The 17480-nt window shown below is 44.4% G+C and overlaps 1 protein-coding gene across 1 annotated transcript; it reads left to right on the top strand.

Annotated features, from left to right (window-relative positions):
- Positions 1-1826: 1826 nt before the first annotated feature.
- Positions 1827-8515, top strand: THAP1 (THAP domain containing 1). Its single transcript, XM_054186635.1, has 3 exons — positions 1827-2231; positions 2757-2952; positions 6279-8515. Exons 1-3 carry the CDS (start codon positions 2161-2163, stop codon positions 6732-6734), a joined length of 723 nt encoding a protein of 240 aa, XP_054042610.1. The 5' UTR covers positions 1827-2160; the 3' UTR covers positions 6735-8515.
- Positions 8516-17480: the final 8965 nt, after the last annotated feature.

A 17480-nucleotide genomic window follows, 5' to 3' on the forward strand; every position in this document is an offset into this window, starting at 1 on the left:
AAGCGCGTCTTCTCCTGGAGTCTAGCAATGCTGCTGAGCTGTGCTGTAGCCTCACCCTCTGCATGGGCACACTGTGCCTCGACTGTGCCCAGGATAGCTTCAAAACTGGGAGTGGGGGAGGAGGCAGAGACACCACTGTCAAGTCAGGAAGGACTTTGCCCCACACATGCCACTTCAGATCCATAGGAGGACCAGAGTCTAAGTGCACTAATGCCTTGATGACCTTGACTCGCCTACCTTGGGGCCCCCAACTACTCACCCTTCCCATGGGGCAGGAGCTCCATTTCAACTCAGCTCAAGGCCTTCAGTCACTGCCCTGCTACGTCGTAGGTGTTCCTCTCTCCAGCCCCATCTCCTGGGTGAACCTTTGGACCTGTGTTTCCAGTTCTGTTCCCGACACCATGTCTTGCTGCTCCTGCCTGGACTCCCTGGGTGGACCTCATAACCTGGTTCATCACCTCTCCTCCTCTGGGTGTGTCAGTGGGTCCAACCACTAGTGCCTGCTCTGCCCGCCCTGCTCAGGCACTGCAGGACTCTGCCCAGGCTGGTGAAGGCCACCGCCTTGGCTCCAGACACTCCAGCTCATCTTCCTGTGGGGCAGCCCTGCTCTGCCACTCCCTGAGGCTGTGGCAGAATTGCTGCCTGGAAAACTGTCCAGAAGAAAACCGTCCAGAAGAAAGCCATCAGGCAAAAGACACAAACAGAGGCATTTGCGTGGATAGGGGAGGAGTAAGCATATCTTTCTTGGTGAGGAAGGTGGTGCTAGAAAGAGCTTATTTTTATTTCCTTGTCTCTTGGCTGACCTAACAGCAGAGGGGCAGAGCTAGAAGTGCTCAGCCAACACCGAGTACTGAAAACAGCTAACAAGAGTGGCTAGCGGCTTTGTGGAAGTATTGCTGTGACTGCCTGCCATGTGGGCTTTTCCTGTCATATTCCTGTGTGACAAATGGCAGTGACTGGTACCTGCTCTGCAGCTAGGCAAAGAGGGCTGTCTGGGCCGAGAAGCCACAGTCTCCAAGCTGAAGTCAGTGCAGCTTCTCTTCTTTCCCTTACGCAGCAAGTGCAGAGAGGGAAAGTGGACTGAGGAGAAAATGAGGTCCTGAGTGGGGACAGAGAAGAAACTGGGGTGTTTCAGTTGGTTCTGGGGACATTGTCAGAGAAATTCTAGATACAATGCAATACATGGCAGAGATGACACTAAAGGTAGGTCCTTTTGTCAGTCCTCTGACAAGACCTGTTGGTCAGTTGTATAGGGTGGTTTTACTCCCTGAGTTGGAAGGCGAGCCTACAGAATGGAAAAATGCAGAAGCTGCTCGAAATAAACATTCGTAACGACAGATCGATTTATTTATGTTGCTATCTGGTATTTGCTGATATACCTGCAAGCCAAGTCTCGGTGAGCGAAACAAAGTTCTTTTCCACATCCTTAGCGCAACTGTGTGTTATGGCAATGGGGGTGGGTGGGTTTGTTTTCTTTTCCCCCCCCACTGCCATTTTTTTTCGCTGAAGAGAACCAGGGAACCCCGCGGGGCTCTCGGCGCCTGTGACAGCCGCCTGCTGCCCGGCCGCCGCCCGTAACCCTGCCCGGGGCCAGGCCGAGCATCCCCGGCCAGGGCCCCCCGCACGGCGGGGGGCGGACGAGCCGGCGGAGGGGGTCACCCTCCCCACGGGCAGGGCCCCCGCCGGCCTCAGCAGCCCTTGGCCCGGGTGGGCCCCGGCCCCCGCCCTGCGGCGCGTAGGCGGGGCCGGGAGAGCGGTGTCGGTGTCGGGGCGCCGCGGCCGCCGCTGCCCAGATGTGCGGCGAGGAGGAGAGGGGGCGGGCCAGCGGCCGCGGGAAGGGGGCGGAGCGTGGGTGGGGCGGGGAACACACACCTCGCTTGGCCCTGGCAGGTGGCGGCCCCATTGGAGGGTGCGTTGGGGAGGCCCCGCCCCGGCGCGCAACCCCACCAATGGGCGAGGGCGGCGAGCGCCAGTACCGCGAGAGTTGCGCTGAAGCTGGCGCCGCCATCTTGGAGTTGGGAGAGGCCGCGTCCCGTTCCTGTCCCTCTCGGCGGGTCACGGGCCGGGGGGGCAGGATGGGCGCCCGCCGGTGAATTAACGGCGCCCGCGAGCTCGTCTCCCTGACGCCGGGCCGCGGCGGGCGCGGGGACGTAGGGCGGGATGGTGCAGTCCTGTTCCGCCTACCGCTGCCGGAACCGATACGACAAAGAGAAGCCCATCTCCTTCCACAAGTGAGCGCGGGCGGCGGGGCGGGGCTGGGCCGCGGCGGGGGCGGGGCCGGGGCCGGGCGCGGGGCCGCGGCGCTGGCGGGGTCTGTGGGGAAGGGGGGGCGGGGGGAGGCCGGGCGCGCGCGGCGCGTCAGTGAGGGGCGGGGCGCGGCGGGGCCTGCGGCCGCTGAGGGCGGGGAGGAGGGGAACGGACCCGCCGGGATCCCGGCGTTGCGCCTCCCCCCTCCCGGGGCCTCGCTGAGGAAAGACGGGGAGCGGTACGGCTTTGCCGCCGTTTTCAGGGAGGGGGCCCCCCCCACCTCCACACCACACCGCCCCCCCGCCCTGTGTTTTCAGAGGGCTGAGAGCCCCATCCCGGTCCGTGTGCGAGGTCTGGGTTGTCGGGGGTGGGGGGGGGTTGGCCCCGAAGATGGGCCCGTCAGAGGAAAAAACAAGCGATCGCGCAGTTAGTCGCAGCAGTGCTCAGCCGTAACCCGACCCCGCGTTAAAAAGCTTTCCAGACAAGATGAAAGTGCTTCTTATTTACAGGTTTCCCCTTACGAGACCTGATCTGTGCAAGAAATGGGAAGCCGCTGTTAAAAGGAAAAACTTCAAGCCAACCAAGTATAGCAGCATTTGCTCAGAACACTTTACTCCCGATTGCTTTAAAAGGGAATGCAACAACAAGCTTCTGAAAGAAAATGCTGTGCCCACAATATTTTGTTATACTGAACCCAGTGAAAAGGTAAACGCAAAGCACTCGTAGTTTAAGATACTGGAATGTGTGTGTTGCTGGTGTTAGCCTAGCCAGGGCTTGATGTAGCAGAGCAGCGGGGAGAGGATGCAGACAGAGGATACCGGCAGAGCATGGGCACCTGGAGGCACGTGGAGGACTGTGGTGGCTGAAACACGTCCAACAGCTGTTCTCATGTGCTTTGGCAAGAGCAGAGGTGTAGGCTGCCCAAGGCTCTGGAGCATGTGGAGCATTGTACATGCGTGTGGTAGCTCTGCCCTGCTCTTGGGTGCGTACGCAGAAGCCTAAGCAGAGTAACTTCGGTTAAAACCTTGTGCAGAATTAAATGGAATGGCAGCAAAGTAAGAAGGTGTTGCCCCGTAGTTAAGTTGTTCAACTGTTATTTGTGGCATACTGGAAGTTTTAGAGAGCCTTTAATAATACTTGCAGATTGCACTGTACTCTCCCACGCTGACTGGTGGCTACTGTTGTAAGAGGTGACGGACCTTAGTTCTGAAACTTAACTGTCCTCTCTAAAGGGCTCTGTCCTCTGGTTTTACAGAGTTAAAGTGAGATGCGAAGAGAGGGGCAGAACAGTAGCTGCACCCGCTATCTGTCTGTGCTTGAAACCACCTCTGTCTTGCCCTAACAGTTACCTTGTTCATAAGCCAGACTGGTCCCTAACTTCTGTCTCTGAATTTCTGATGATAGTCTCCTGTGAGATGCATTGTTCCCTTTGTTTTGCTGCTAAAGCAATTTACTGTGAGGTGCAAGTCAGTTTTGTGTTCTTCCTTCTTGATGTAATACCTGCAAGACAAGAATGTAAAAGATTGATTCTAAATTGCTGTAAAGGAGAAAATATTACATCTCTTGCCACTCTGCTGTAGAGGAAGTGGCAAACAAGAGAGTGGATATTATAGGTCTAGGAGGTGAAAGACTGTAGTGGGTTGGAGTGCACAGAGGAAAACTAGGACTTTTGCTTGTTTGATTTTTCACTTTATATACAATATTGGATTTGATGCAGAAGTAAAAAGGGAATGTATCTCAAAAATGAAAAGTGGCTAATAACAGAGAAGAGGATATAAGCAGAAGGTATATAAGGAAAGACAGACAATTTCCAGGTAAATATGGCTGGTTTAAGCTTTTTTTGTTTGATTATGCTTCCCTGCTGTCTGTATGACACACATTTTCTTTGTCATGTGTAAAATATTTGCATATTTTTTACAGTCTGAAAGCTGAATGGTTGTAGGGGATAATCTGCAAAAGTGCAATTGCTGCAGCAGGATTAGTTGTGGGCCACGTTCCCCATTTCATTATCATGCCTGGATCTACAAAAACACAAAAGAGTGCCTTTTAATTATGGAGAAGGATTTAGTGCTATTCCTATTTGTCTGATGGCATTTTTAAATGAACTGCCAGAGATCTTCAAGAAATAACATAGTAGCAGAGAATAGTAGTGATTGTTTTGGAGTGGAATCCACACTGATTTTGCAATACAGCTTTTCATCTTTTGCATTATTTAATTTGAAATACTTTTTTTTCCTTTACTTATGTCTTGTGAGAACCATTCACTGGCTGTAAGAACTAATTAGAATTCACTTATGTGTCAGTGGTACCAACGACCTGTTCTCTGTGATACGTTGTGACAATAGTAATGTATTTATAGAGGTAGTATAAGCTGCAAATAGAAGTCTTTATGTGAATTCAGCTGTCCAGCAATGACCTGATTTTTGCTTGTGCTTCCAACAAGGGTGAACTTCTTTGCCAGTTACGTCTTTGCCTTGTTTTTTAGTAGAAAAGTTTGGAAGTGATGGTGATAGGGTCAAACTCTTTAATATATTAATGTGTGAATTAGATAGGCACACTGTTAGCGGTGATTTCTCATAGTTGAGATATAAGAATGGTCATTGGCTGGTTTTGTACTTTAAAGTGAGCAGCTCTGTCAGGATCACCAGTCACTAAACTGCCTTCTCAGTTACTGTCTGCCAAGTACTGCGGTTTGTACAAGAGGGGTATCTTGACCCCCCAGTATCAGGTATTAGCTTCAGATCTGATGAACTTGATACTTAGATGAAGAGGCTTGTCCGCTGCTCTTATAGTCAACGTTGTCCCTTATGCTTTTATGTGTAGTAATAATATTGGCAACAGGTAGGTAGTTAGAAAGTTGGTTCAGTGCCTCTTTCACTGAGAATGTCTCAGGCTTTCTTTCTGACAGGTAATATGCAAGCCCTTTTGTTTAAACAGTGCCTTTTTTTTATCATCACGTACACAAAAGCATTTCTGATTTATACTGCTTTCCTCTGGGGCAGAAAGAATCTGATTCTCTGCTCTGGCCTATCCTCAAGTGGTGAGGGATCCATTTTGTCCTGAACCGTACAAGTGAACCTGTCGAGAGCAGTATGATAAAGACTGCAGTTTCATGTGGAGTTGAGCCAATCAATATTCTCACTGCCAAAAGTGAGAATCATGCTTCTTCCTTCTCCATCCCATCTGCCAGCCATGAAGTCCTGTTTCTCACTCCTGCCACACGCCAGCACAGGTGTAGGTCATGCGTCGTGTTGCATTGCTTTGACTTTTAATAAAGCAGTGATGGTGGGAGACCGAATAGCTTTTTGTCATCTTAGCAACTTACTATGTTTGAGCAAAGAATAAATACCAGGGCTGGGAGGGCTGCTTTGTGGTTGAAGAGCTATTTATTTTGGCTCATCATGTCTCTTGAAACCAAACCCTTATGCTGCAGCCTGAAACCAGTGACACAGTCCCTTCCAGTTGTTGAGTAGCAGGCCTTTACTGTGTCTACCTCTCTGCTCTGCTAGCTTATCAACCCCCTCAGTAGGTGAGCCTTATTCTTCCTGAGCAGACTGTTGTGGTTTTGATTAAGTTAGCTGATAAGTTCAAAGTATATAATGGTAAGATGCACCAGAAAGAAGGAGGGACAAAGGGGAATGGGATGGCAATGATGAGTTATTAGGTCAGCTGAACTTTCTTTTATGGAACTACAGCCTGCGTTCTTGCTCTTAGCTGATAGAGGATATGTATTTGACATAAGTCTTCAAGTGAGAGTAATTGCTACATTCTTCAGTTTTTGATTTATTTGAGACATCAAGGACCTGAGTTTCAAAGAACCCTGAAAATCAAGCTGCTTAAAATATCTCCAGTTGAGAAGCCAGACAAAACAGGTCCATAATTGTTTGTCAATTTTGAAAATGTAGGCTTTGAAATTTATTTTATTAATTTCAATCCTGGTTGTTTATGTTATTCTGGGGCTGTAGTAAGGGAGTTGTGTTGTAAACAATGTTCAGCATGAAAATGTACTTTTTTTTTCTTGTTGTTTCTAGCCTGAAGAATTTGCAGAGCAGCCAGAAGACCCACCACCGCCGCCTCCACCGCCGCCGCCGCCACCACCACCACCACCAGCAGCTCCAGTACTACCACCGTCTCCATCAACTCCTTCTTTTCATTTGTCTCAAATAGATGCCAGATTTGTAGATCCAAGTATTGGATTATTGATGCCTCCTCTCCAGACCCCTAGCAATCTTGCTGTTTTTTGTGATCATAACTATACCGTAGAGGATACAGTTCATCAGCGAAAAAGAATTCAGCAGCTGGAAGAACAAGTTGAAAAACTGCGGAAGAAGCTCAAGACAGCACAACAGCGATGCCGGCGTCAGGAAAGACAAATTGAAAAACTGAGAGAGATTGTTCAGTTTCAGAAAGAAAAAGACATATTGGCAGGAAAAGGCTATGTGATTCTGCCCAATGACTATTTTGAAGTTGTAGAAGTACCTGCCTAGAAGTCAATGAACATCAGTTTTCACTTTGCTAGGCCAAGAAATTTAGTTTAAAAACTAAATGCTCTCTAATTCTGTGTGTAAGACTCTCCTGAATCCTAAAACAATAAATAAGCAGTCATACAAATGAGATCACATTTTTTCTTCATTATCCTGTCAGTTTGATACACTTTTAATATATTGAAAATGCAAGCATCTCAGAATTAGAATATGCATTTAGTTTACAAAATCGGAATTGCTTTACAGAAGGAAGTGATGCAAGGTTGAATGCATTTAAAATCTGTTCTGTTTTTTTTTATTTTCTTTACAATGACTGTCTTATGCTTACAGGGGATGGGGAACTGAATCTGGCTGAGACTGAAGTTGAGGTCATTGTACACTTTGTGCAAAGCTTTGTCAAGGCATTTAATGTTGGGTCTGGTGATCTTCAGGAGGCAGTTTTCACTGATTTCAGAAGGAGCACGATTAGGCCAGCTAAGAACACCTGCAAGTGCTGCAGAAAGATAGAGAAAGATAAGATACACATTTCAGCCTGGGAAAACTTCCAACCTCAGTTGCTATACCTTCAAAGCATTGCAAAAAGTCTAATTCCTGGATCCCTTTGGTGAGGTATGTAAATGAACCTCTTCTTTTGGAGTAACCTTTCACCACGTGTGTCTTATGAGGGAGATGAGGAAAATTCATTAGCATGGCTGACGAGAGCTTTTGTTTTGAGGGCACTTAAAAATACTCCCGAAGTGCAGTGCTGCACTGAACATTTATGTTATTGGACTGTTGTCAGGATCAAGAAGACAGCATACTGTTTAGGGTGACTGCTTTTCACCTTGATGATATACAATCCCCAATATGTTAGAGTGTGACGTTCCCATAAACACTGTTAACGGGTAGAATGTTCTTCTCTTCTTTGAAATTGTTGATCTTAACTCACACCTCAACTGTGTGTAGCTTTAAGAAATGAAGTTTTTTTACTTATCCAGGGTGTCAGGCATTTGTGACTTTCATTTCAGTATACTGTGATTTTCTTTCCTTCTTTCTTTTTTTTTTTTTTCCCCCCTGTTCCCCAGAAGGCATCCACCAAAGGACAGTTACAGAATTAGACTTTGGGAGTTGCTTGGTGCTAGACTGGTTTTTAATATTTCAAATGCTGCTGCCTCTCCTTCGGCCTTACTAAGACTCTTTCTAAAAATGAACTTAGCATGACAAAGTAGTGCAGCAGTTTGCACTTACTCTCTAATAATTTGTTTAGTCAATAAAGTCATTCAAAATCAGAGAAGATGGCATCATGCTAACCCTGTTGTAGTCTTCAGAGCTGAAATTCCTGGATATATTAGACATGAGTAAAATTATTTCTCTCAGTCGATGTCAAACTTGTATGTTGTGTGGATTCTAGCTCTGAAATTAATCAAGCCCTGCTAACGATGGCTTTAAAAGCTTTCCTTAATATCCTGTTAGCATGACATTTTGAAATGTTTTGAACCAGTCTCGATACTTTTGACCCCACTCATGCCATGTATCTACTTCCCGTACCAATTCATATACATAAGATGAACAAAAATGCTGATGCATCCTTTTGTGTACATTTATTATACCTGATTAAAAATAAAAAGCAAATGGTGTGTTAGATTTTTAACTGCTCTCTCTCCTATTTTCCCAGGACTTTGCCAGAACCAACTTGATATTTTATGTCTTTTTTCTAAAGTAGTTCTGTCGTTTAGATGCTGTTTTTTTCTCACAATGTTCCCATCTTGTTGCTGTTACGCTTTATACTTAAAATAAACTTGAAAATGCTCAAATTCAAAAAGTAGCAAGGAAGAGACACTTAAAAAACTGTTGGCATGTGTGGCCAGATAGCAGATTGTTTCTGTTTTCTCTGCAAAATACTGTCTCTTCTTACTCTTTGGGAATTTGAAGTGTGAATTCCTGAGGCACGGTGGGTTGCTGCAGTCCCATATGGCTGTGGTTGGGGTGCTCCTGCCATCCCCCTCCTCCCTCTGCCATTTGGCAGTGTACTCCCATTACTGCCCTTCTCACTGGCAGCAGTTCTGCTGCTGGTCAAGTCCTTCTGTGGGCCAGTTCAGGTCACTAAAGCAGCAATTTTGGGTTGTAGTGGAGAGGCAGAGGAAGACCAACACTATGAGATCTGATACGAGAAAAGGCAGGGCCAGGAGCTGGGGATGGGGAGAACCATAGAATCACAGAATGGTTTGGGTTGGAAGGGACATTAACGATCATTTAGTTCCAACCCCCCTGCCATGGGCAGGGACACCTCCTACTAGACCAGGCTGCTCAAAGCCCCATCCAGCCCGGCCTTGAACACTCCCAGGGATGGGCAATATAGAAATGGAGAAATAAGTCCCCTGCTCCAGCCGCAATGAGCTGTTGCATTATGTCAGCTGCTTCTGAAAATATAATGGTAAGTTCATGCTCTTTTAACATTCAGCACTGTTTCCTTCCACCCTGGCCAAAGATGCCTGTCTTCCCCGCACCTTATGTTCTGTTTTCTGTGCTTGTTGGACCCTTCCTTCAGGTATTTTAGCTTCATAACCCTTCAGAAAAGCAGCCCAACAAAAGTAAGTTGCAAGGTAAATTTAAGGCACGCTGATAGATGGCTGGTGGGTAGAGTTCTTGTGTGTTCAAGCTACTCATATTGGGATGTTGGTTTAATGGCTGGACCAAGTAAATGTTCCTTCTATAGAGAGGGGTGATTATTCCTTGTCTTGAGGGTTTCAGTAGTATCAGGTTGAAGAGGCAACTGCTGCCCAATTACTGACACTTCCTCTCCTATTATCAAAGGTTTTTTCCAAGAAGAGATGCAGTCAATTCGGACAATGGACTTGAATTTCTCCTGCAGCAACCCTTTCTTTTTTTTTTTTTTTTCCTTTAAAAAAAACCCCTCGCTAACTCCTGATGCAGTGATGCTGGGGCTAGGTGTGGAATCTCTTCAATCAATGAGACCCCCTTCAGGTACTGGAAGGCCGTTATAAGGTATTCAAGATCTTAAGATAAAGGCTATCTGCTACTGGCCAGGCTAGGAAAGGAATACTAGCTTTTAATGTAAAATTAATAACCACAGTTTGTTCAACCAAGCATTTATTTACTAAAATTTCCACTTTTTTTTTTTTTTTAAGTGTGATCTGTTACATTCACACAATTGGCTGTAAAAAAGGGCTGCATCACTTACTGTTGTATTGGGCACAACCGGCACCTGCACATAGCAGCGAATTGGTAAACATCTCTGAAAAAAAGTGATTGGGAGTTAAAAAGCAGAGGTGGGAATGTAGAATGGCATGTGGTTGCCCAATTGCGCGTGAAGTAGTTGACATTTGTTTAAATACACACACTTCACTGAAGCCTATTTTATCAAGCAAACAATTCAAGGAAGTTAGAAAGTAGCAAAATTGGCAAAAATGCTCCATCCTTAAAATCTGGACAGGAATATTTGTTTTGAAACGAACTGGTGCTTCAACAGGCAGAAATTGAAGCCACTTCTAAAAAGAGAATTGTTGGCTTACTTCCCCCTGTTGCCCTACATTCCCTTTTGCTGGTTTCACCTGTGTGTAGTGTTTACTTTTTTTTCTCCTTAAAGCTCTGCAAAGTATTAGATGTCCCTGTCTAACTAGGACAGTTCGAACCCAGAGATGTGTTTTATGGGGAAAAAAAGTTAGCTAAATACTAGGATTGCTGCTTGTCACACTGAGGGAGTCCATCACTGCCTTTTTTCCCCGTTTCCAGTTGCCATCTTCTCCATGCTGTTACTAGCACAGTCTTAACCGGAGATTTCCAAGAAATCTTCTGTTGTGCTCAGACTTAATTGCCTTTCAGATCTACACAGGATTTAGGGTACAGGTGCCCTGTGTGAATTTTGAAGGAGTCCTCTTGCAGCTGAAGAAAGTGCAGTGCTTCTGAGGAACCAGGCAGTTATTCCTAGTTGCCCTTTTGCTTTGTTTCTTTCGAGATCTGTTTTAGGTTTTATTCTGTAGGCTTATCTGTTTCCTGTCAGCTTACACCTTCGTCAGGTGGCTTTGGCAGGGTGGAAGGGGGTGTTCTGACCTATTGTCTAATTTTAACAACCGAAACACAATCTGCCGAAGCACTTTGATGCTTACAGTCTGTCATGGCTGCAAGTGCAGGTCTGTAACTCCTGCTGTTTTGAGCACAGCAGGTTATTTGCCACACTTTAGCCATGATCATGATTTATTAATAAATGAAAGACCAAAACAGGATACATGATTCAAAAATATGATGACGACAGTAATTGCTATTACAGATTTCTCCCTGTGCCTGTTCAATGCTTTCAATGGAAATTTTATCTTTTTACAGAGATCTTGGGATGGAACTGCAGCATTTTATTGTGCAAATTGGGCAGAAGGCCTTACAGTGTTGTACAGACTGAAGGAGTTTAAAAGCGTGCAGAAAAAATCTGTTGCAAAGTTGTTGTTTAATCCACTATGAATAACTTGAAACATCTCCCAAAGGACAGTCATCTTAAATATTCTTAAGTCAAAAAAAGCAGTTAGGTCAGTTATGCAGGAGGAAATTTTCAAGAACCTCTCTTGAGAATAGACACATTACATTGTCATAATTAAATTATTGCAATAATTAAATCTGTCCCCAGTCCTGTCACTATTAGTTCATTTAGCATTGAGTACCAAGCCTTTTATTGCCTGTTGTGCCAAATGATCTAGTGATCCGCCTGTAGCTGCGTCCTCCCTTCGTACAGGGCAAATAGACTGTAAGGCCTGGGCTCACACAGTCCTGGAACCTCTGGAAAACTGATTGTCCTCTGCATCTTAATTTGTTCTAGTGGTCTCTTTAAAGGTCTTTTAGTTAGGTAGGAGCATGGAGAGTACCATGACGCTAGTCGTTTGGGTTTATTGTTTCTTTCTTTTTTTTTTTTTAAACTCAGGGAGGACTTGAGTAATTTAGGCAGGCTTCTTATTTCCTGTCAGGTTTCACTGAATGTGATGATTTAAACTTCAGGGTCTGTGGCTATACTAGTCACCTATAGGTGAACCAACCCCTCAGTATGTTAGTCTGTGAAAGACAAGTGATTTCCTACTGTGAGATGTTCAATTTGGTGACCTGGGACAGGTAACCCAGAAGAAAAGAGGAGGTCTTGCCTTCAGTAGTGGTTTCTTCTTTCATCTTGGGCTTATTTACCAGCCCGCAGGCAGAGTCCACGACGCTCTAACCAGGTTCTCATAGGTGTACCCAGAGCTGATGTAGCAGAGTGATACAACAATATACTGAAATCGCAGCACAAGCTCAGTGTAGCAATTGCAATATATAGTGGATACACAACACAAACATAATGTACAAATTCCCATTACTGGTGTCTAAATGCTCACTGTCATGACACCATGTGTTCCCAGTTGCTGGGAAGGAATATGTGGGTTAAACGCAGCTCAAGCCAGTTTCTTCTGAGGTGATTCAGTTTTTATACTTTCTATTGGCCTGAGTTGCATACAGACTCCCCTCCCATGCTGGTCTGGCTGGCTCAGGAAAACATTACTTTTGACTAATTATTTCAGGGAAGGCTGTTTATGCAATCTGATGGATGAGTGATACAGCTGTATACCTAAAACAAAGGTCACCATCCAGTCTCCCTTGTGTTGAGATAATTTCAGCTTTCTTTATGACAATTTGGTGTTGTTCCTTCCATTCTTCCCTGAGCTCATCATTCTTGCCCATCCCCTCCCGGTTTTCTTCCACTGCAGGGGTCAGCCACACCATGTCTTCTCAGGAGTGTCCTCACACCTGTCTTTTGTAGGAAGAAGTGAACTTTTTTGGCTTCAGGTGCTTTACAGTCTGAACTCATGGCTCAGAAAGGAACTAATTTTCAGGGGTGGTACTTTTTTATGTTAAGAGAAAGGATCTTATTCTGGGCTTAAGAAATCCCAAGATTTCCACCTGCACTTTCAGGTTTAGGATAACAACCATAGCAGCTGAGTCTGCAGAGAAGGAAGCTTCAGAATACCCACTTTCACAGCTCAGTCCAGAGTTCTTGCTCTTTTTTGTTTTTGTTTGGTTGGTTGTGTTGTTTGGGTTTCTGTTGTTGTTGGTTTTTTTTTTTTCCTTTTCTTCTTCTTGTACTGATAGGATCAGACTCTTCATTCATCAATTCAGTGATGTTGATGCTGTCAGGTCCAGAAGAATGGAACCTGCATGCCAAAAAAATTGAAACAGAGAGAGAGTTGTTCCCAAGCTGGCTGTGAGACACCAAAATGGACTCTTCTGCTCTCACTACAGCACATGCCATGTGAGCTCAGGCCACAGGGGCTGGCCTTACTGATTACTGTTTACATTTCTAGTGTTTTAAGCTTCATCTACACTTGCAGGCTTGTCTTATAGGTGTCCTGAGCTGATATGGTGTTTTATCGAGTGATTTTGTGGTAGCAGTTTATCTGAGGGACTTCAGGAGTCACTGCCAGATAAATGAATATTTGTGGTGTTATGTCCAAGAACTGAAAAAGAATTTATTTATCAATAACTTCAAATTCTGTACCCTGTGTGTACATTCAGTTCTTATCTTCATTTCTCTCTTTGTGACAGACAGGAAGATCTTTTTATTAATTTTTGGGTTTTTTTTGACTAACAACGGACAAAAATTGCTCATACTTTATTTATGTGTCCAGCATGGTGAGGAACTGGGCAGGTTCTGCACTACAGGTGCTACAGCATTGAAATCTCCTGGTCATGGATAATAGGAAACATGTCTATCCTCCCACATGAGTGTGCATGTGGCTATTTCAAGTTGAGGAACTCTAGTTATTTGGAAGTAACCTGTTTAAAATATGCACACACACAAACCACAGTTAAGTTATCTTTCTTTGATACTGCCATCAGCTGACAAAATCAGATTTCCTGGTGGTAACTTTTCATATAACTAAAAACATATATATATGTGTGTGTGTGTGTGTGTGTATGTAATATCTTTTACTCTCCAATGTTCAAGCAAGCTTATGATGACATTATAATTAGTCTAACAATATCACTGTTGATAGCCATTCTGCCATCAATATTGAAATTTATCTCTTGGCTTGTCTAGTAAAGTTGTTATGACTTAATTTTTTGCTTCGTGAAATACCAGCTTAATAGCTGTCAGGTGATTGACATGTACGTAACTTCAGTGATAAGACGTAATTAAGTGAAACTAATATTTGCAAATTATGCTTTCTTGTGTTCCCAATGCTGCCTGACAGTCTAGATTCCTACACCAAATCAAAAAAATCAGCCTCCTTCAACACCTTTTACTCCTTCAGTCACAGAAGAAATCATAAGCTTACACATGCAGCAGATGACATTGGCCTTGCTTGCTTTCCACAGTACAATCACCATAAAGTCTTGTGAGCATGCTGTCTACTGAACCCACCATCTCTGTGGTGAGATATAACTGTAGAAGTAAGATTTTTCTCCCCACTAGAAATCTTTTCTAATCTTGAATGTTATCTCATTTTCTCTTATGTGCCTTGCTTTGCTCCTCTACAGCATCACTCCTCTCTCTTACCAAAGATTCATTTGATCTTTTCTATTAATGCTTTCAGAGTTTAAAAGTTTGTGTATCTTACCACATTTGCCTTTTCTGATCTTTTACAGATGGTAATGAGGCACTGACGTGCTCAGTTACCGAGGTTGTCAGCAATTGAGCCTTGGCATATTTGGAATGTGGGGACAGTAACCTTTTGTTATGGACTGGTAACTTTTTATTATTTCATACTATAAAATGTGCCACAGAGATGAAAATGCAAAACACTGTTGGAAACAGCATTAGCATGAAAAGCATGTCTGAGCTGAAGAGTGCTTCAGGTTAATGGATGAGTTTGGCCTAAGGAAAAAGGAGGCTTGCTTATTATTTCAATGGGTTTTACTCTCTGTGCTTTTAAGCTGAGTTTTTACTTTTATTCTACTTGTCTCTTGATTCCTGTATATAAGACAATATGTACCAGAGGTACAAAAGTGAGCTTGGCGATTTTCAGGGGAGCCGAGAGCTTTCTGAGCAATGTCTTCACCACTGGCGTAACTTCCCTCCCACAGAAATCAACAGTGAAAGTCCTGCCTGTGCTGAAGTGCTGAAAACTTAACGCTGAACATTCTGGGGAAAGACTTGCTGAGTCCCATGGGGCTGGGATTTCTTCTTTGTATTGCTGAAAATGGTATTGTTGTATCGTTGGAAAGTCCACCGTGAGTTTTTCTATCATCAGCCTTGTGCAGAGGAGGGGGCACCAGGGCAGCGTCACTGTCTCAGACAAGACTAAGCAGCACCATTCTTTGGCAACAAAGTCATGAAACCATCTCCAGATGGTTCTTGCTCATGATATGACCATGGGAGATGGGCTCCAGAGCAATGTGACACTCTGGTGTGCTGCAGTGGGATCACGGTAAGGTAAAATCCAGCTGCAACGATAAATGGTTATTTACCTGAATGAAGAAGGTGTCTGATAGCATTCCTAGCCAAATGGTCATCCCCATTACCCATGGAGGAATTAAACTCTGAAGCATTCCTGCAGTCTTTTTTTCCCCCCTCCTTTCAATTTTGCTGATTATATCTGATGCATCTGGAGTTGATGCATCATGCTCTCTGGGCTTGCTGAGAGCCTCAAAACATTGCAGACCTTATGAAACCAGTCTGTTGGCTGACTGAAACATCGTTGAAGGCAGGTACATGCAATGCAAGTGAATGTGAGGAGTTGCCCCAGTGAGGACAAATAAGGATGATAATGTGGAGAAGGATGACAATGTGGAGAAGGGTGAGAGCAGCCCAGTTTGTTTTGCTAGGTCCTAAGGCAGTTAAAAGGCCTTTTGGGGCCTTTGTGAAGTTTAGTGGGGGTGGCATTCGTTCTGCAAGCTCTACAAGAGCCATGGCAAATTGTCTCCTGGTCTCCTGGCACTCTTCCCTGTCATCCGTCCACCTGGCCCTGTGCTTATCAGCCTTCCTGCGGAGGGCTGGACCTCTTCCCAGTGCCCCTGCACCACAGGAATAGTCTGCAGAGCATTTTGTCTGTGGTCACATACATGCCTTCTCCTCCTGATACAAACTGTTGGACTTTTCCTCACAGTTGGGGAGGAGTTATTCCAACCCATACTTTGTTTGCTATTAGATGAAGTTACCTAAATACCTTTAATTAGGTTAATTCTTCTGACTAGGCACAGACAGGCCATTAAATCAGTTATAGGAAATAGGATATTCTGGTGTGGTAGGAAAGGCAAGTCTAGTTTTTAGATTTTTCATAAGTAACCCCAATTACACTTTCCAGTGAGGTGAAGCTGTAAACGTTTGAGTTTTGTATTCTGCTTCTCTGGCTTATCAGAAGCAAGATAAATGACAGATGTCAAAGATGTCATCCAGTAGAGACAGCTTTATGGGTCTCAGATCCTCTCAGTTTTCTTTTTAAAAACTTTAAACTAGTCAATGAATTTACAAAGTTTTAAGATATGTCCATTGGTTACGTACATCACCAAATAATTACAGGACATTCTACTAGCTAACGTTACCTTTGCATCCCTTCTGCTATGATTGTCTAAAAGTTAATTTTTGCAGATTACATAAAAACCATATTTTACTTCACTCAGAAACTGTGAAGGCATCTGATATTCTGTGCTTTTTTTACCTCATGTTTAACATGAAATATTTCAATAGCCCCAGGTTATTTGGTAGTACTCAGAACTGTTCAGTTGTAGATAAAGGCGATTATGCATGCAGGTCAGAGAATCATAGAATAGTTTGGGTTGGAGGGGCTTTTAAAGGTCATTTAGCCCAGCCCCCCTGTAATGAGCAGGGACATCTTCAAGTACATCAGGTTGCTCAGAGCCCCGTCCAACCTGACCTTGGATATTTCCAGGGATGGGGCATCTGCCACCTCTCTGGGCAACCTGTTCCAGTGGTTCACCACCCTCAGCATAAAAATTTTTTTCCTTATATTTAGTCTGAATCTTCCACCTTTTGGTTTAAAACCATTACCACTTGTCCCATTGCAACAAGTCCAAGGCCTTTATTTCTTCTGTACTTAATACTCTTAGACATCTGGTATAAAAACTGAAAAAACCACCAAAAAATCACCTAATATCCACCATTTCATCTGTGCCACTCAGAAGTCTAACTGGGTTTGTATGTACGTGTTCATGAGCACAACTATGAAAATCTTTAATGTAGACCTGGAGGTAGACAACACTGAATTTTAAGCACATAGGTAGGTATTGAAGGGGACTACATCTCCTTTTGAACTGGAAATAATGGCTTCGCATAGTAAGTTGTAATGACTAGGAAATTCCAGAAGTTATTGTGTGTGAAAGGTAGTTTCTGGATATATTTTTAAGTGTACTGTCTGTTGATGACTCAGTGAAAATGGAAGCCCAAAATTTGCCACTGACAGTCAAAATGGTGGTCCTATATACTCCATCTCTTGTTTCCTACCTGTGAACACTTATATCTAATCTTAAAAAACCTCTAGAATGAATAAATATTATTCTTTATAAATTATTTGACATTAACGCAAGCAATACAGACTCAGCATGGCAAGCAGGGATCTCTAGCTAGAAGGCGCACAGCCCAGCTTAAACCATCAGAATGTAGTCTTCAGAACAGCAGTGGGCTGACTTGAGCCCTGCTATGACATGGCTAGAGAAGGACTGAAGTCAGTTAGTGAGAGGTACCAAATGAAGAACCTCTTGCAAACTCCCCCTCCACTGTTTTCCCATGGAGAAGCTGGCTTTACAACACTGGTTAGGGCGGCCACTGTGACAGAGGTGAGG

Source organism: Rissa tridactyla, chromosome Z, assembly GCF_028500815.1.
Source record: "Rissa tridactyla isolate bRisTri1 chromosome Z, bRisTri1.patW.cur.20221130, whole genome shotgun sequence".
NCBI lineage: Eukaryota > Metazoa > Chordata > Aves > Charadriiformes > Laridae > Rissa > Rissa tridactyla.

Bases quoted from the DNA above. Each gene is read 5' to 3' on its own strand.
- THAP1 (XM_054186635.1), top strand. From the start codon at position 2,161: ATGGTGCAGTCCTGTTCCGCCTACCGCTGCCGGAACCGATACGACAAA. The intron at 2,232-2,756 runs GTGAGCGCGGGC...TCTTATTTACAG, and splicing joins AAGCCCATCTCCTTCCACAA to GTTTCCCCTTACGAGACCTG. The intron at 2,953-6,278 runs GTAAACGCAAAG...TGTTGTTTCTAG, and splicing joins ATACTGAACCCAGTGAAAAG to CCTGAAGAATTTGCAGAGCA.